We start from the raw sequence: 20,152 nt of genomic DNA, 5'->3' as shown, positions 1-20,152 counted from the left end.
AGTGCTGTTTTATTTACTCTCAATTAATCATGCTCAACTGTAAACAAAGTGTCTGTTTTAGTTCTGCTGACAATTATCCACTTGTCAACATCTCCCTCAAGTACCTTCAGCATCTGGCTACCGAAGAGAAACCTCTACATCAAAATGAATGTCTCGGTGAACTCTGGAATTCATCTGTTTCTTTCGCCCATGAGCAGCCAGGATTTCACCTAACAAATGTCACCTAGGCACCTTGATCAAGATGTATATAATCAGACGATAAAGGGTTTCTCAGGACTTGCTTTCATTCTCTCATGTTTGCTTTGGCAAAAAGAAGAAAATGATTACAACCTGGGAATCTAGAAGGAGGGGGCTCTGTGATTTCTGATACTTTTACAAACCACCAGGCACATGATGACAGCTCCAGAAGTGGCTGAGAAATCTGTCTCTCCATTAGTAACATTCCACTAGATCAACACAACCAAACTGTGCTATAATTGGTGGTAATTTATATGAGGAACACATAGGAGTTTTGCTGCAATTTCACTAAGATTTGGAAGTGGCAAGACTTTTCCACTGCCCAAATAACAACCCTTTTGCTTTGAAACACTTTTTTCTTCCTCTTACAACGTGTAGAGAATATAGGGGAAAGTTGCTGCCAACATCATTAATATTTCACCAACAATAAACGTTTTTAAAGGCAAAACAAATGTTACATTTGGTGATTTGTTGAGGGAAAATTATTAGTATGTCTCTTGGAACTTCCCTGGGAGGAGGGAGCCCTAGAAATTTAAAAATGCAAACTGAACACCCAAGCTACATCCATTCTGTTCTTTCATCCATAAGAAAGGAGAGAGGGGAGGGGGCGGTACTGGGGGCTCCCACAAACCAGTCCTCTGGGGGAATATATGGGTTATCTACCAAGATTTTACATTCTGGAGATTAATTTACACCCACTTCAAAACCGAGGAGATTCGAATCACTTAGAATCACTCCCTCCAAGTTGAATTCCTGAATGAGGAGGGGCGGCAAACCCGCGAGGATAGAGCCCACCAAGAGAAACTAGGCACCCAACACGGCCAGGCCAGAGTTCAGATCGATCGAAAATGGCCCGAGCCGACGTCAAAATTAACCTACTCGGCGAGGGAAACTTGGGTACCTGCTCAGCAAGGGTCCCAGATCGCTACAGAACCAGCCAAAGTGGATGGGAAGCGGGCTGGGGTGAGGGGGAGATTAGCAAAGGGGTCAGCTTGGCTCCTTTCCGACAAAAGCTGATCAATCTAACTGCACGTAATTGATTTTAATGAGTAGGGGAGTTTCCTTCGCATTAACAATTGCCCCGGGTCATCAGTCTGCGCAGCGGCGACTCCCCGCGCAGGTCTCGTTGCGTCCTGGCGCACAAGCCTGTCCCGACCACCACGCCGCCTAGCTTTCGGGCCCTAAAAGAGCAAAGGGGTCGGAGAACCTGATCCTAGCCGGACTGCTGCCCCGTTTCACCTGGTAATTTATGCACAATTAATTGAGATATCTTTTATACTTGATGTGCTGCAAAATTAATGCCTAATTTATGTAATTAGTCAATTAACTCTAATTCTAGCATATGTTCCCAATGCCCAGAAGGTGTTCTGTTTCCCAGGTACTTATTTTGATGTCACGAAATGCAACTAATTAATTTTACATGCATATTAATTTGGGATCTCTTTAGCAGTTCCCTTTGTGCAAGTAATTTTAATATTTGTCTTTCTAACCTTTGGGGGTAGGGTGGGGGAGGTGCAGGTAGGTGTGAGCGACACGTGGGCACCAACCTGGATGATGCTTGAGGGATGGCCCTGGTCGAGGGCAGGGTGCTCGGCCAGAGCCTCAAGTGTCAGAAGTACTGTGCTCAGCAATACCTTGCCGCGTGGCGGATGCTGACCCCACCAGGTGCATTTTGCGCGCTTCTTTAGTAAACTGCGAGCCTCTGGGCCTGGAGGCGGAGACTCCAGGGCGCGGCTGAGCGTAACGCCCCGGGCACTTCCGCGTCCCAGGTCAAACCTCTTGTTGCCTAGTCAGCCGCTCTCCCGCGAACGAGCGAGAGGCACTCCCCGCCTCCCGCCCACGCCTCCGCCTTGAAGAGCGAATTCAGATTTCCGGGCCCATCCTTGGAGGTTGTTCTGCGATCGCGGCCCTTCCTCCGAGGCATCCCGCTGCTTCCCGAGTTGGGGGAGCCAGAGCGCCTGCGCTTCCCCAAGCTGCAGGGTGGAGGGAGGGAGGAACCGCGCTTCCTTCTCTGGCTGTGCAAGCCGCCATCTGTCCTCTTTTGGCCGGGAGCGAAGACCAAACAGGGCGAAAGTTTACTTTCCAAGTTATTGGGTGGCACATTAAAACTTTTATCCTTTTTGGACAAATTAATGAGCAATTTAATTAATAAAATCAGAGAGTAGTGTAAGTGCTATGATAATGAAGTTAAATGAGTGCACAGTAAAATATTCACTAATCCAGCGCATTGCCAAATACCCCCTTAATTCTGCTTAACACTAAAAGGGTTTTGAGCACCATAATGAGATTCCTCTGTCTGCTAATTAATTGACACGCTCCTGAATATTCATATGAGCTAGCACCAATACGTTCCTAATTGCACCGTGGAATAGATCTCAGAGGAAAGTAAATCGCCATAGACTTAATTAAAATAATGTATTCCAGATCCAGGACTGGAAAAGACGAGACATTTGCCTTCGAGCGCGCTAAGAAAGTGGCACCTGGTTGGAGGGGAGAGATATCAAACGTCGGTGCCCAGCCTGAAATAAGCGGCGTGGGACGCGCAGGGAGGACTCTGGGCTTCTGAAAACAGCAGCTACGCTGGGTCCAAACCCCGCGGCTCCGGAGGCCGTGGCTCCCAGGAGCATCCGTGCTCCTGCTGCCCTCCACAAGGTTGCCCTACCGGAGGAAGCGGCTCATGGGGCAGAGCTTAGGACCCCGACCCCGAGCCAGCGCCCTCTCCTTCCTCCCTGCGGCCCCCCAGGCTGGTCCGAAATGCTGTTTACAGAGGCGCATGGGGAAACGTCGCCGGTCAGGAAATTCCCGGGGAAACTTTTCCCAGAGGTTGTCGGAGCCGCTGCGGCTCGAACTCTCCCAACCCAAGTTGCTATGCTGGAGAAGTCACTGGCACTTCTAATCTGGGGAAGGGCGGTAGCTCGGGGGAGAACACTCGGATCCTGGGGTTGCTGTCCTCTCTCCTGGATCCCACTTCCACGTGAAACCCCGCCGTCCCCAAGACTGCGCCTGGAAGTTCCTGGGCGCATCCTCCCTTTCCGGGCGAATCCAGTGAGGGGTGCTTTTCCCAGCCGAGCTTCCCTTGGCGGGTAGGAGGGGCAGCAGAGCCGGGCTGCGGACTCTACATCTGGGCTTTGACGGCAGAGCCATTTTCACCAGAGCCACGCAAGTGAAATAAATTCTCATTCCTCGGAAAGACGAGATTCCCACCCGCCCCCACGCTCCTTCTTTTAGGAAAAAAAAAAAAATCACCACAGGTTAGAAACTAAAAAGAGTTTATTTGAAGACATACAAATGCATATTTATTATACACATGTAGGCATTAACAATGTAAATTACACCGCCAGCAGTTGCTGGTTGTTTATTCATTAGATCTTTAGAAAATCTACATTGCCTCCAGTCAGCGGGATGATAATGTGAAATACACAAGCAGTTTACATAACCAACTTCGAAGCACAGCTCTGCGCTCCGCGATTGGGAGTCATCAACAGGTCGCGGGGATCCGGACGCGAAAACCTAAGTAGCTAATAATTACCGAAGATCTGGGACGCCAGCTCCCTCTGTCCTTTTGAAGAGGGGTAAAAGACGTGGGATGTGGGAAAAGGGAAGGAACTGACTCACTGTGTATGGCTCACCTATTTTACCCTGTTTGTGTGCAGTTTTTTTGTGTTGGGGTTTTGTTTTGTTGGCAATTAAAAAAAAAAGTAGGTAAAAAGAGGATGAACGGACGGAACGGAAAGATCAATAGCCTTCCCCAACTCTGGGTATCCCGGACAGCCAGTTAAAGACTATGGATTCAAACTGCTTTGGGGAGGAGGTGTGAAGTGAAAGGTGAGAAGTTTTCTTTACTGCTGGCGCGGGAAGAAAAGGCAGCCTACCTCAGTGAAGGGAAACTATCCGCTCCACCAATCAAATTGCGATGGCCACCATAAACAAATGGTTATGACTCCAAAGAAAATCACCTGCTGAATCAGCCTTTGGGGAATTAGTAAATGCTCCGTGGTTCTGGATTTACCCAAAAGATGGAGAGGGGGAAGAACGTACAGGGGAAAACTGCAGTGCAGATTTAATATTTATTTTATGTGTATAAATATTTACATTAAAATAGGTTTCCAAAGTTCTTTTCTAATGAAAATGATAAATGAGAGAGAAGTGAAGGTTCTTCACTAGGGTCGCCGTTGTTGGGGTGGGGAGGTGGTGAATAATGCCAAGCACAATCTTAAGTGCCGGTGTCGAAGAACGGCACCAATGCTGGGAACGGTCTTCTTAATGATTCATCCCACTCTCCGGAGCCACCCACCTACCGTGGCCTACCAACTACGCAGCTGAGGTGTGCAGCTGATCGGGAGGGGTTGGGGATGTTTGACTTTCCTGTTTCCTCCCTCCCTCCCTCCCTTTCTTGTTTCGGTTGGGCCGGCTGGGTACATACGAAATACCCTGCCGATCCCGGACACAGCACTGCTGAGACGGCAGCTAGTTTGTTTGCGGACCTACAATCTGGCGTCCATGCCGCTGCGGATATTGAAACGAGAGTCTCGGACAGAAGAGACGCGGGCAGAGAGGCAGAGGAGAGAGGGAAGGAGACAGCGAAACAGAGGAATGCGCAGGGTGGTGGATCTGTTTCTGGGGTGTCGGTAAGCCCTCGGGGCAACCTGGTTTCCCCTACAGCTTGCAGTACACAGCTACCCACCAAGAGTGAGCAAATCGAGCGCCCGAAGCAGGGGCGGTGCTGAGGGAGAGGGCGCGCGGCTGGGGGCCGGCACCCCGCAGCGGGACCCGCGGAGCGAAGCCCTTGTCCCAGGTGAGACCCGCCTGAGCGGAAAGACCCCGCTGCCCAGGAGCGGGCCGCGTCGGCAGCGCTGCAGGCCCCGCCTCCTAGCCATTCGTAGCTGGGGGAGGCCGGGGAGGATCAGCCGCTTTCTTTCTTTTCTTTCTTTCTTTCTCAAACCCGCTTTGTGGGTGGCAGCTCAGCGGGGGACGCATGGAGACAAAAAAACAAAAAGCCCAAACGGAGAGACAGAGAGACAGAGGGAGAGAGAGAGAGAGACGGAGAGAAAGAGAAAAAGAAGAGAAGAGAACAGAAGAGAGAACAGAGAAGGGCGGAGATAGGGACAGAGAAATCAAAGTTTTAACCTTCCCAGGAACACAGCGAATTATTATATCTAAAAGCTGTTGTAGTCTTCAGCGAAATCTGCTGCTGCCATTAAGAAAACACATACTGCACACGTCCACAGGGTTAAGCTCTCCTCCTTGTCAGCCTGAACAAACAAAGCAGAAGCGCGGGGTTTTAAGGCTGGAGACCTACAGGTTATCCCGTTTCAAAACAAATGAACACAAGAAAATGCGCCAACAAATATTACGGACGCAAAATATTCTTTATTTTCGGATATTTTGCAGTTCCCCCCCCCCGAATCGATTTTATTCAAATTTATGAGCAAAGTGCATGGAGTCTATGGTACAGGATTTAACTTCATGTTCTACCGCAGTCAAGATCTTATTTTTTCTGGATAACACATGCCAAAGAGGATGAAGTTTTCCTAGTTAATGGAAGCTTTAAAATACTTTACAAAGCTAAACATCACCTTCTTGCTTCTGCTTTCCCAAAATTCCTCCCCCCCAAAAAAAACCAAAAACAATTTTAAGAGTGATTACCTAGCCAGAAATACTGATTCCCCTCCCCCCAAAAATCTGAGCAAACAAGTAATTCCTGACAAAGAAAATTAATATGAAAAGTATAGGGTGATTTTTTTCTCCCCCTTTCCCCTTAAAAAAAGACCCTTTGCTCCACCCCGCTATTAAACAAAACACAATACCTTTTTCTGGGTGGTACTGCACAGAAGTTGATTCAGTTTTGACAATGTTGTTTAGCTATCATTTGCTATTTTGAATGAATGGGAGCAATCCCCCCTTTTACAACATTTGTTTCCTATTATGGAGAGGTGCAGCAGTTGAGGGCAGACATGTGAAAGTGGCTGTTTGATTCTCTTTTTCATCCCCCTGACCCTGCTTTTGTCCCTCCTCACCCTGGGAATGTCACGCCTCGCTACTTCACTTTGAGATGCTCGAGAAAGTGGCTTTGTTATTCCCTTTTAGACATACACGAAATTGTTCTCATTCCCCCCGCTGTAAAAGATACTTCACATCAGGACTCGGTTCACAAGTGCAATGCAATTTGGCTTAGTCCAACCTTTGTTCTGCTTGTACAAATGAGCGAACAGTGCACACATTATACAGTTGATCTACTGCTGTCTTAACCCCAGAGTTAGGGGCTGGGAGAAAAGCAAGTTAATCCCTTCAATACCAAGGTGGCTTTAGCAATATTTCCTCCAATAATAATAATAGGTTTGAATTGTTTCTTCTGTTTCACACAGTGCAGAGCAAAACTTACCGGGAGGGTTTAGCAGTAACAACAAAAATCCTTCCACCAACCTTTTGCAAATAACTTTCTAAACAAGTACATTTGTAGGTTTGGTAATGCCCAGTTTAAAGCTATGCAATTGCTTGTGCAAAGGAGGGGATGGATTTAGAAACTCTGGCTTTAAAGACTTAAAATCTCAGAGCAAGCAAAGACCAAATGGTATTTAGCAAACTGATTCCAAAGAGAGGGCATTATGGCCAGCAGGGCAAGAGTTGTTTTCACAGGCATTGAAATTGCCTGCTCACTCTGGGTGGGGGTTGGCACTTCTCTGGGATGGAGGTCAAGGAGGACCGGCACCTAATGCTGACTACTGTTTGTTTTGTGCTTGAGGTAGAGGGAAAACTGAGCCTTCCATACTCTCCAAATTGCAGCTGCTACTTGAGAAACACTTCTGAAATGTGTATGGTGTTGCCACTCATTTTCTCCCAACCCCAAGGGAAATATTTTAGTTCCAAGTGTCCCCAGTCATAGCCAGAGGCCCTGCCCATCGCCAGATGGCATGGAATAAGGATGGGACACCTCTGAATTTGAGCCTCCCAGGATGGATGGGAGTAAAGAGTGTGTAGGAGGTGGAGACTCTTGCCTTTTTTAGAACCCAGCAAGATTGGACAGGAGAGAAGACCTGATTTTAGGCAAAGTATTCCTCATCAAAAGTTTATTTTCAACCTCTCTGTTAGGAGTTGAGGTCCAAACCTCACATAGCCCAGTCACACACCAATGAAATAAATGGCTCCAAAGTTCCATGGCAGACATCTTTGCTACTATTTGGGAAAATAGGTGTGTTCCTACGGTGCCTGGCATGAGGGGTTGGGGGTGGAGGTGCTGGCTAAGAACAAGAGAGAGGACACAGAGTCCTTTCGCTGCCAGTTGGCACCAGAGCCAACAAAGTGTGTCCCCTCCCCCGGCCTCTCCTCCTTGGGCAGCTTGCTTTCCCCCTCCGAATCTGTGGAAGTGGCCAGGCAATGCGGGCTCAAACTCCTGGGGCAGTCGTGGGAAAGTCTTGGCGGATAGGTTTCCCCTGACGCAGCTCCCAACTGGGTGCAGATCTCTGCGGCCCAAGAGCCCACAAGACCGTGTCCGGGGGTCGCAGCCAAGCCAGCTCAGTGAGTGGGTTCCCTCTGGCCCCCAGATCTAGAACACTAGAGCTAGGCTGTGCCACGCGCAGGTGCTGGCGGTGGAAGCGCGCACATTCTGAGGCCAAACCGCCCCCAGGACACTCAGAACAACAATTTTTTTTTTCTTTTTGTAAATTGATCGCTGACAGGCCGAGGGAGTTTGTTTTAGTGCTGAATACCCAGGAACAAAATCCTTTTGAAAGGAAAGCTAAGTCGTTTCACGCCACCAAAGTGCAGATTTGGTGAAGAATGACTGATGGGACAAAGCGGCGCGGTGAGTTAGCGCGGGTTCCCAGAGAGCGCGGAGAACTTGGGCAAATGCGGGAGGCGGCCTGCAAGGTGGGGCGGGCCAGAGGAGACCCTGACACCTAAAATCGAGGCGGCGCGCGCCCGAAGACCTTCCCCACCTGCACATTTCACTGCCCATTTGGTAGAGAAGATGGAGAAAGCAGAAGGGAAAGAAAAAATAAAGTGAAGAGAAGTCCGGGACAAGAGGGGAGGAGAGAGAGAGAGAGAGAGACGGGGGCGGGATGGGTGGGAGACTCAAGGAGAAGGAGGGAACGACTCTGAGGGAGGAAGGAGGAAGAGAAGGGGCAGACGAAAGCTCAGTCCGCAAATGCTCCAGGCAGCCCCGGGTTCGCTTTCCAAGTCGGGAAGGCGGGTATTGTTTTTGGCGCCTAGGAAACCTTCGGAAGCTGCCGGGTACTTTCCCTGCACCTCCCATCGGTGTTTGGTAAATATTAACAAACCGGGCGCGTTACTTTCTGGAGTGTGCACGGAGCGGCTAGCCCAGCTCGGGATGGTTTTCCTCTCCTAGAGCCCCCGCCCCCTAACCCCAGCCCCACCGTTCACGCACACATACACCTGCTTGACAACAGAAGGAATCAAAATCAATATTGTATTTGTCACCCCTCTGTCTCCTTTTTACTCCCTCAGCAGCCCGGGTGCCACTGAAGCGAATTGTGGATTTATGGAGGGAAATTAGCATAAATTATTACGAAATCTGTAGCCGTGTGTGGTCCAGCTTGTGGGAAAAGAGGCCATTGCGAACTCTCCAAGCAGAAAGGTGGTCGGTGGTGGGCTCTGCGGAGGCGATGAATGGCTATTGCATGAAAGAGATTTCCATTTGGTTTGCACATGGGTATAATTGACTTATGTGTATTTTATACAGTTTTCCCAACAACTCCCTAAGCCTCAGAGTCGGATGTGCCCCCTCCCCAGAGCCTCTGTTTGCTTTGGGTTCTGTACAATAGACTCTGATGCACTTTTCACGATTTCTGGAAAGTGCTCCTTCCCTCCTCTTCTTCATAATACCAGTCTTAAAACGGTGTAAATGACATGCAAATCCCTCCCCCTTCCTCTGGGCTCTTCAGTAGGATCTGAAATGCAATTTTGTAGCAAAGTGCCTGTTTTAAATGTGTATTTCACAATTCCTCACCCACCCAGGACAAACTTGTCCAGTTAGGTTCCATTCCCTTAATTAGCCCTGTGCATGGGCAATATACCTCACCTCCAGTCCTCACTCTAGCCAAACTTTGGAGACTCCTGAAACACGAATTCCTACTTGTATCCTCACATGTCTCTGAGACTTGGTGGTGACAACTTTCCCTGGGGAGATTGACAAAGATTTATTTCAACCTAGATTTTCTTTTTTAACCCAAACGTTTCCACTCTTAGAATTTAGTTAAAATTCTGTTTACTCCAAGCAATGATTTCGACGGCCACACAAAGGCCCTTTGCAGGGCAACAAAATGCCAATTGTTAAAACAAGAAAACATTTCTCTCCCCATCCCCCACCCACAAGAAGCGTAGGCACACACCCGGTAGAAAAGAATCTTCCTGGCTGTCACTGCGGGAACAGAGATCTTTCACTCCTTTCGTTACATATCCCAATCCAACCACTCTCAATGTTTTTTTTATCTATGTTTCTGTGTGTCAGTATGCACACGTTTGCTAAGAAGATCCTAAAAGATCCTTAGGGGCTTCGATGCTGGCACCTTTCCCAGGAGCACTCCTGCCTCCACAGGAGCACCCCCACTTTTGTATCTCGGAGGCCAGCTGCCTTCTGGGGCAGGAAAGCTGTGGACCAACACCTTTCCATCAGGAAAACACAAGCCCTTACTACTATGCTTCATCGGGGTCCCTAGGCTGCAGGTCTCCCCAGTTCTTCCCATCCCTGGACCTTCAAACCAAACTGGGCCATGCCCAGTAACACCCCAAAACGACGCACCTCCTTAGGAGCCGAAGCGTGCACAGTTCAGGCAAGTACCGCTGCCTTGTGCCGAAGCTGGGCAGAGTCCACCAGAGTCCAAATGGTTTCTGTGTGGAGGGTTTATCTGCCCTTGTCCCACCGTGCCCCCAGGGACAGGTCAGCGTCCCGCCTCCACCCCTCGAACCCACCTCCTCCTCCTAGTTATTTTTTCCGAATTAAGAAGGTGACATTATTCTTTTCTTCAAGCACTTCTGTTAATATTGAAAAACGTGTGCTTGCATCTCAAGCAAGGCAGCCCAGACACGAGAGCCATTTCAATATTAATGAAATTGTTTAATCTCCTAAATTCATCGTGTTTAAGTTACGTTTTGGTGAGTTATTGACCACCTTTGAAACTGTGGTTAATGGAGGGTGTGTGTGTGTGTGTGTGTGTGTGTGTGTGTGTGTACGTGCGCCAAAGATTTTTATGCTAACCCCAAACAGCTCCACTAATAATGCTCTAATATCACTAAGTGTCCAAACTTCACACCCAGAACTCTCCCCCCACCATCACTACCATCACCTCCTGGGGGAAAAAAAGTTCTTACATTTCAGGATTGAAGATGATTCAGTGTGGGCTCTAGGTATTGAGTTTTTAACGAGGTAAAAGATAAAAGGGATTTCTTTTAAAAACCATAAAGGTGAAAGAATGTGCAGAAGCCAGTGGGAACTCCTAGCATCTATTCCTTGACTGGGTGCATGCAGGCAGGGTAGACTCACTATTTCATAGCAATATGATGATGCCGCCAACGCCCACGACGACGACGATGATGATAATAATAATGATGATGATAATAATTCATTGAATCTCTGGAGACTAATCCGAACAGAAGGGAGCCTACCGCTGGCACCAGGCAGGGGGACCCTAGGCACATCCACGCTCTCTCCTTTCTCCCAAAAAAGGAAAACTCCCTGGTTCTTTTCCAGTCCAGAAGTTACTGCTGTTTTAGTGGGTCCGCAGGCAGCTTTTGCTGGGCTCTCTAAACCCCGAAATACTTTCTATTGGGGGTAGGGAGGGGAAAGGGAGGAGATGGGAGGGGAAGCAGAGGTGGGAGAAGCAGAGAAAAGTTCCGGCCGTAAAATGCAAACTTCCAGGCAATGCCTAACTCCTAAAGTTTCAAACCACATGGGGAAAGCATGAGACTCGGCCCTTCATCTGGTGATAAAGTGTGTCAAACAAACTCAGGCCCTCCGCCAGGTCCACACAGTGTCTGCCCCAACAGCCCCAGAGCCTTCATCCTGTCCCTAATTCAATTCCTACAGGACTTTTAGAGTGAAGACCCTGACTATTCTCCCAGATAGACTTTTTTTTTTTTTTTGTTATTTGGCCAGTACACTTACAAAATGGGTTTTACACAGGTATAAATACTTATATTTCTGTAAGTAGTTTTTAAACCCCATCACTTAAGGCTACACACCCAGTGTGTAGAGCTATGGCAGCAGCCTAGGAAGGTCAAATCAAACTTTGACCTGCCTCTTGGAAGACTAGGGGGAAGGGTGTATTTTCATTATAATAACCCATGCAACCAGCCCCGTATTGCCAAGCGCAGGAAAAGGGTCTGCTTCAAGGGAAAGCCGTGCCTTAACGTTAGCTAACAATACAAACCCGATACAATGCAGAGGAAACAGAATACCCCAGCCAAGCAATTTCCATGTCAAACATCATCTGCGCGGCAGCTCGGTCTGTGAACGTGAGTGGTCGCCTGAATCCCTGCTCCGCGGCCGCCACCTCCTCATACCTTCACACCGCGCACCCTGGCCGGCGTCCTGCTCACCACCGGTGGCCGAGGCTCTTCCCCCTCGCCCAGTCTTGAGCTGGAAGTGATTCCTATTGGCCAAGGTGTCCATGTAAATAGGTGTGAAAGAAACCAGAGCTGGCCAGGCTCTCCCCTCTCGCTCAGTCCCCTCCCTCTGCAGCCCCCGCTCCCCCTCCTCTTCCTCCTCCTCCCAAGGCGATTGTCATATGATAGCTAAGAAGTGGCACATTAATGAAGCGCCGCTACAGGGGTCTTTTCTGCTCCTGTCACCGCTTAAAACTATCAGATGGTTCGAGGGAGGACATGGAGGCAGCCACCTAGCTCAGCGGAGCCGCGGAGCCCACAGCAGCGCCCTCCGGAGCCCCGAGGCCGCCGCTGCTGCCGTCTGCACCGGGACTCCGCAGCCGAGCTCGGCCGCCCGGGGAGCGCACCGCCAGAAGCGCTGAGGACTGGCCGGCTCCGGGCGCTGCAGGGCTGAGCTGCGAAGCTCAGAGACGCGCGGAGCCCAACCGAGACCAGACACTGTGTCCCGGCTGAGCACAGGGAGGGACCGCAGAGCTGCAGTGCCATCCCGGATGCGGACGCACAACTTGGAGCAACTTTAAGGTGAGCCCTCCGGTTGCATCCCTGCCCCAGACCCCGCTCCAGGTCCGTGCTTCCCCCGCGCCGCTCATCCGCTTCCCCTTCCGCGCCCCCCGGCCGCACCCCACTCTGCACTCAAAGTTGCCAGCTCCACAGCGCGGGCGCAGGCTGATCGGGCGCCGCAGCCCCTACCCACCACGTCTGGTCTGTACTCGTCCCGGCTGACCTCGCGGTGTCTGTCTGTATATCCATGCCTCCCCCCTTCCCGTTATCTTCCCCCCCTGTTCAGATCCAAGCAGCCGCCGGCCCGCGCGGACCCAGAGCAAGAAGGGGGCAAACAAGAAGATGCCTCGGCCGGGCCGCAACACGTACAGCGACCAAAAGCCGCCCTACTCGTACATCTCGCTGACCGCCATGGCCATCCAGAGCTCGCCCGAGAAGATGCTGCCTTTGAGCGAGATCTACAAGTTCATCATGGACCGCTTCCCCTACTACCGGGAGAACACGCAGCGCTGGCAGAACAGTCTGCGCCACAACCTATCCTTCAACGACTGCTTCATCAAGATCCCACGGCGGCCAGACCAGCCGGGCAAAGGCAGCTTCTGGGCGCTGCACCCCAGCTGCGGGGACATGTTCGAGAACGGCAGCTTCCTGCGGCGCCGCAAGCGCTTCAAGGTGCTCAAGTCCGACCACCTGGCGCCCAGCAAGCCCGCCGACGCCGCGCAGTATCTGCAGCAGCAGGCCAAGCTGCGCCTCAGCGCGCTTGCGGCCTCCGGCACGCACCTGCCACAGATGCCCGCTGCCGCCTACAACCTGGGCGGCGTGGCGCAGCCCTCGGGTTTCAAGCACCCCTTCGCCATCGAGAATATCATCGCTCGAGAGTACAAGATGCCTGGGGGGCTGGCCTTCTCCGCCATGCAGCCCGTGCCCGCCGCCTACCCGCTCCCCAACCAGTTGACTACCATGAGCAGCTCGCTGGGCACTGGCTGGCCGCACGTGTACGGTTCCGCAGGCATGATCGATTCGGCCACCCCCATCTCCATGGCTAGTGGCGATTACAGCGCCTACGGCGTGCCATTGAAGCCGCTGTGCCACGCAGCAGGCCAGACGCTGCCCGCTATCCCGGTGCCCATCAAGCCCACCCCGGCCGCGGTGCCCGCGCTGCCCGCGCTGCCCGCGCCCATCCCCACCTTGCTCTCGAACTCGCCGCCCTCGCTCAGCCCCACGTCCTCGCAGACAGCCACCAGCCAAAGCAGCCCCGCCACTCCCAGTGAAACGCTCACCAGCCCGGCCTCCGCCTTGCACTCGGTGGCGGTGCATTGACCCGCAGCAGCCGGAGCCCCCTCTTGTTCCCCTCCCCGCCAGCTTATACGCCTTCCCCGCCTCCCAGCCCTGCCCTCCCCCCATCTAAGACTGCCACCCTAACTTGTCCATTTCACCTTTGGCCAACCCTCTCTCCCCCAGGAGAACTTTGTTTTGGACCCAGGAGACAAAACACAAACTTGCAGATGGCCTGGAGGCGCGTGGGAGCTGTCCTCGCCTCCACAAGAGGGGAAGGCAGGGAGCACCTGGGCCAAGCCTTCCGACTCCCCGGGCCCCCCGAAACCCCCTCCCATTTAAGAGGCAGGGGAAATCCTGCCTCCCGCCTTCGCGGAGAGGAGCGCGTCTTCCCTCGGCCGGGATCGGCGGGGCGCCGGACACCGCGCAGTCAGTTCCTAGACAAGAGAAACCGCCTCAGAGGTTTCCTCGAACAGATCTCCCCTGAGGGCTACAGCCGCACCGCGGAGGGCCGGATCTCGTTTACGTCTTGGAAATCTGCCGGGAAGAGGGACCACTAATCTTCCTTACCCGACTCGCCTCCGCCCATCCGGCAGGGGCTGGGCGGACCACAGCTTCCTGGAGTAGCGGCCCTGCCTCCCCAGCTTCTGCGGAGTTTTGTTTTGTTTTGTTGTTTTGTTTTGTTTTGTTTTGGGTTTTGTTTCCTGCCAGAGGCTCCAGGCACGGGGAGTTAGGGGAGAGGCTGCCAAACTGAGAAGGGGACGCTTGTCCTCAACACAAGCAAAACAAAACTAAAAGTAACCTTGTAGTATTGTTTACAAAGGCGCCCGGTAAAATGTAAACAGTGAACTTGAATCTGTATTGCTTGGCGGGCGAGCGGGCAAAGCCCACTTTACAAGTACCTGTTGTAATGTGAATGTTTACTCTCCATTTCTGGCCAGGTTTAGGGGTGGGAAGGGGGGATGGGAAAGTTAATTGGGATGTTAACTTTCCTGTTACTTAGAGACCTTTTAGCTATTTATTTTATTGTTGGAAGGGGGGAAAAAAAGGAAAGAAAAGAAAGAAAAAAGAAAATGAAATAAGCCCAAACTAAGAAAGCATCAAGGGCAACCCTAGCAGAATTTAGATAGCTGACTGGTAACATGAAGCAGTGTCACCGGATAGGTCTCCCATGGACAAGTCTTTCTGTTTGCTACAAGAACTTTCCCAAGAAGCTAAAGGGCTGCAAAGAGATGTAAATGCTTGTGAATAGGAATGATTATACACTGTGTAAAATGCACTTTTGTTTGCTATATTCCTTTAGAGTTCTTAGGTAATTTGCTGGAAAACGAACTGTTGTTCTGGTGTGACCTGCTTAAGTTAAAAAAAAAAAAGTTGTAGTTGTCATAGGGCTGTAAAATTTTTCCCTTTCATTTTTCTCCTTCCCTGTCCAGAATTAGCATGGCATCTTAAATATTGATGTTCTTGTTCCCAGCATGCCTGTTTTAAGACAAAGAATTTTAAAAAGGTGTCTACATTAAATTATGAATCTAGTCCAAATAATATTTTCTCATTAAAATACATAAATTCAAATTTTAGTTTTGTGTGTTTTTGAAGAGTTGCTGCAAACAATAACTTTACAAAAGATAGATGGAGTGCCTCTCTAAGCACACTTCTTGCAGTACATTGTCTGAGTAGTTTGACTTTTTCATATCTTATTTCTAAAATAGATCTCCTCTGATGCACTTGCATAAGAAAGGGAGGGAGAAATGATTCAAACGGACTCCTGAAGCAAAGGGAAAGAGGAAGCTGTTCCTAGAATAGATCATCAGGTATACAGGTGTAGTGCTGGAAAACTGTCATTTAAAAAAATGCAATACTTCCTATGTAATTTTTTGTATCCTAAAATATACATTTTACAAAACATACTGCATGTAAGGCTTATGTAGAAATCAGGTAGAGTCTATATGGAGATAAAAACAGACTTGTTTCGTCAATACTCATATTCTGATGTATCTTAGAATATTCATTTCCCTCCTTTAAATTATTTCAGTTGTTGAAACCTTCTTTTTCAGAAGTTACCTAGAAGTTCACCTTGAGTGTCAAGAAACCTGTTCAGTTTGAATAGAACAGATTTCTTTTCATTTCTTCATGTGGGAAAATAATTCTCAATGAAGTTAATTTAGATGTTTGACCCTAAGTATTTGCTTTTCCTCAATTTTTGCAGAGAATTAAAATTTGCCCTGAATTTATGGTTTAAGGCCAACTGAAACTTTACTGAAGGGGTCTCAGTATTTCCAGAGTGAGGTGTGTATTCAACTAATGAAGTTACAAGACAAAGAAAAACTTAAATGGTGATTAACACTTTACTGTGTAATACGATTAAACAAAGGCCTTTGTGCAATACAGAGAGAAACCCACACAAAAATCTTGATCACTATTCTCCATAAGGAGAATCCTTAGCACCTGCGACCCTTAACATATTTAGAGGGTTATCTGGGGAAAAAAATTAGGATTAATGCAAAGGGTAATTAATCCTGTTGTGACCATTTTTTAAAAGGAAGGATCCCACACACAGCCAAAAAAAAAAAAAACTGCAAAATAAGTGAATCATTGGGCTGATTAAAATGCATGAAGCTACTAAAGCTCGTCAGACAGGGGACAACTAAACTCATTCATCAAGCCCAATTCACAATTATATCAACAAGATCAGCAAAAGAAAGCCTGGAAAACTTCTCCACCCTGGGCTAGGAAACTCCTGAAACTTTGTTCTCAACAAGACACCATCTACATTAAAAAATAAATAAATAAATAAATAAATATTCATCATTTCCTGCCGAATAAAATTAAGGCAATTTCCGGAATATTCTAATTTTGTCAAATTTACTAACACTGAATTCGAACTGGGAATGCAGGCAACAGAATGGGCTAACACGGGCCTTAAACATTTTATAAATTATCAACTTGGATAATCAGGTAAAATATTCATCCTATAATAGGCAGTAGAATGTCTATGTATAAATGTACACACACATACATTTAATAATTGAGGTAAATAAGATGCAGATCCAATTTCTGATTTTTAGCAAAGGAGTGACTTCAACTCAGGATCTGAAAATGTTCTTTTCAGCCGGTAAGTTCGTCATGGTGTATTGCAAAGAATGAAATAACTTGGGCATTGTGAGCCCTCCTTTCACAACTGGAGGCATCTCTTCTCAGACAAAGTTGAATGAGTAAAGTAAAAAATCCACTGATGATATTTTGACCTTGATCAGAAATCCAAAGGCAGCCCAAACCCACGTCTCCACCCTCTCCATCCCCAGCTCTGAGTCTCACACCCAGTTTAGCTGAAGTGCCCCCACAAACAAGGAAGTTTATAACTATGATACCTTCAATGGCTCTCTTTGTCATGTTAAATCTTTTCACCTGGCTCAAGTCCAAAGTCAATACACACAGCTTTAAAATAAAACTGAAAGAGACACCACCATGCAGCGAGGTGTATATTGGGGAGTCTTATCCTGAAGATCGAGTTAACTTACATTTTCTATTTTGTAAATTTGGGCAGTATTCATTTTTTTTTTAATTCAGGTTTTTGATTTGGAAATTTGGCTGTCCCGTTACTTTTGGTTTTTAACATGATCCTGTACTCAACTGTGGTTTTAAGTGGCTTTCCCTGTGATGGGGGGAAATGCTTACACAATGGATGAATTTTGTGCACTTTCTCGAGAGAGAGAAGCTGCAGAAGTTCTCACTGTTCCTGTTGCCTGAGTTGGAGATTCTGAGAAGCCTGAAGACTAGCGGGAGCAGGGCTAATAAATGATTGTCACAACGGATAAAATATTATAGCAGTGCGTTCACTTCCTTTAAAATAGATGAGAACACTGCGCATCTTGGAAGCATAAATCTGACCAGGTGCTCGAGTGGGGTGAAGTTGGGGAGTGGGTGGGAGCAAGAAGCCAGGGGAGAGCTGCAAAGAGAAGGTTTTACATTAGTGTATGCAAGGTTAGGGTAGGGGACTTGGCTTAGACTTTCACAAATGGAAACTCTCTTTTTTTACAATGTATCTATATAACAAACCAGAAGGATCAGGATCTGCTCTCAGATTCGTAATGTAAATGTCACTTTTTTTTTTTCTCCTAAAGCCACATATGCACAGAGACACCCAAACAAAAACAAAACAAAAACAACCCAACCCACCGGCTGTGAAGCCTCAAAGGGGATGCATTTGTTTCGTTTAAACTAACAACAAATTATCTAATTAATATGTTTCAATTACAGCATGAAAGGCACAGCCCCTGGACCGCCCGCCGTGGGGGCACAATAGCCCCAGAGCCCACTCTAGGAATTTACAATAACTTCACATCTGTTTCTTTATTTTCCACTTTTTGAGTCTAAAACTCCTCTCAAGATCACTTCAAACCACAGCCTGAGTTATGAAATATGTCCCAGTGTTAAAGGGGGACGAAACTTTGCCCACGGATGCTTCATTTGCAAGCAAAAAAGTGAAAGCCCATTGAAGAGCATTAAACAAATATATTAGAATTCTGTCACTTTATGCAATTGAGTAGATCAAATGAAGGGTCCCGGCCACTTCATTCACTCTCATTCACTCGAATAGAAAATGCAAAGAATAGCAACCCGAGACTGGGCCACCGATGTAGATTTAGCTCCTTTTTACTGGGAGACAAAAAGGCTGAATTTTCACAAACACATTGCTGACTCGGGGACTAGGAAACCGGCACTGGAACCCCTTTGGAATTTAAATTCATTTTATCTTCCTCTCTCTTTGCAGGGATCTGTTTGCACTACAGTGCAAGATGCAGCAGGCATCTTCTGGCGTCTGAAAAAATGGGGGAGGGGAAGAAAGTGATTGGGGGTGGCAATGTGGGCCTCAGGATTCCCAAGAAGCTCTTTGGTGGTCAACCATCTAGCAGGTCTAAGAGACTTTGATTTAAATAAATCTTTATTTACATCAATATAAGCATCATTATATCACACACATCTCCAAGTCTCTTACCTCCTTGCTTGGCATGGATTACATAAACAGCTTGTTTTCAAAGACCAGACTCACATCTGGGTCAATCTGTCTTCTTCCTTCAACTAATATCTGGTCAGTGATGTTACAACAGATTTGAAAGCTGAGCTGTCAACATCACCTGGTCAATTCTCTGTCTCTGTTTCTCTCTCTCTCTCTCTCTTTCTCCCCTAAACACCCCACTTTCTGATAACTACTCTGAGCACCATGATGGTAAACTTGTATAAAAATCAACAGAGGAGATGCTCTTTGGTTGGAATTTCCAAGTCAGAATCCTCCTGCATTTTCATTTCCCATTCTCGGGCGATGGGGGTGGGGGTGGGGGATCAGGCCACATGTGTCAGCAGTAACTGAGATAATCTTGTGGCAATACTTCTATCCTGTGTCTTCTATGGCTGACATTTTTGTTTTGGTGCATTTTATAGGCTTTTACGTGTCCATATTTTAGAAAGCTTACAGTGACTGTTAAGAGCTGCTCCTAGAGGCAGAGCAGGGCACGGTAAAGAAGCAGACTTCTTAGCTTTCAAGGTATGATCACAGAGGAATGAACCAGTTTTTCTCAAATTTGAAGTCTAAATGAGATCTGATCTGAAGGAGAAAGTATTTGGAGGGTTTTCTATTGTATTTTAAAATTTTTGCCTGGTACTTTTCCCAGGTGCATCAAAACCTTGAATACTTTTCAGTTTACCTTCAAGATTTGTATGATCATATTTAAACTATTCTTTTAATTTGTGGGATTGGTATCTGGAGCTGGGGATGGAAGGTGGCTCAGACCTACAGATAAAAAAAGATACTGAAGAAAAAGCTGGTTGTTTTATAACCATAAACTAACAAACTTACTAGAACTAATAATAACATAATTAGAAATTACCCCTGAAAAATTATAGCTGGCTAAATAAAACCTTCTTTGGAAGATGTTCCTTAGAGAAATTTTCTAGAATATATGGACAAAGGGTTCTTCTTTGCAGACAGCCTCCTTTTGCCTGTGTCTGCAAATAACTGATGTCAAATCAGTTGCAAGCTTTTGAAGGAACAAACTGGGAGCATTAATTAGAGCAGATTAAGCTCACAGATAAAAAGCATTCTTTAAGTATCTGTTGTTTAGAGGCAGTGTGATTCTGATTCATGCTTTGCAGTCTGTATATTTTTATTTACTCAGTTAATTTCTTCCCCAGAGTGTTCCCTGTTGAATTGGTTTACTAAGGTAGACAGTATAGTATATAAAGAGTTGTTGGTTCACAGGAATAAATGTTTCCAAACACTACTTTTGCAATACATTTCTTTCCCTTCCTTCCCAAAACACAATGTATTGGTCTGATGATTCCAGTACATAGCAATAACTGTTTAGTAAAGGATCTTAATATTGTGCCACTTAGAGGAAGCTTAGTATTTATTAAGTAGTATCTAGAGTGTTTTGCATTAATTAGAGCAGCTCCTTGGAGAGACATTACAGCCAAGAATGGTTTCACACAACAGGAAAACTCCGAGCATCTAAACTCCCCCATC

At 47.7% G+C, this 20,152-nt stretch overlaps 1 protein-coding gene across 1 annotated transcript; it reads left to right on the top strand.

Moving 5' to 3' along the window:
* Positions 1-12,068: 12,068 nt before the first annotated feature.
* FOXB1 (forkhead box B1) lies at positions 12,069-15,159 on the top strand. Its single transcript, XM_047074441.1, has 2 exons — positions 12,069-12,378; positions 12,644-15,159. Exon 2 carries the CDS (start codon positions 12,700-12,702, stop codon positions 13,675-13,677), a length of 978 nt encoding a protein of 325 aa, XP_046930397.1. The 5' UTR covers positions 12,069-12,378; positions 12,644-12,699; the 3' UTR covers positions 13,678-15,159.
* The last annotated feature ends 4,993 nt before the right edge of the window (positions 15,160-20,152 follow it).

Source organism: Lynx rufus, unplaced genomic scaffold, assembly GCF_022079265.1.
Source record: "Lynx rufus isolate CCGP_SWC_20201006 ecotype Redwood Valley unplaced genomic scaffold, mLynRuf1.p SCAF_13, whole genome shotgun sequence".
In the NCBI taxonomy this organism is placed as follows: domain Eukaryota; kingdom Metazoa; phylum Chordata; class Mammalia; order Carnivora; family Felidae; genus Lynx; species Lynx rufus.
The sequence above is the reverse complement of the archived record's forward strand: the minus strand, read 5'-3'. Positions and strand labels throughout refer to the sequence as shown.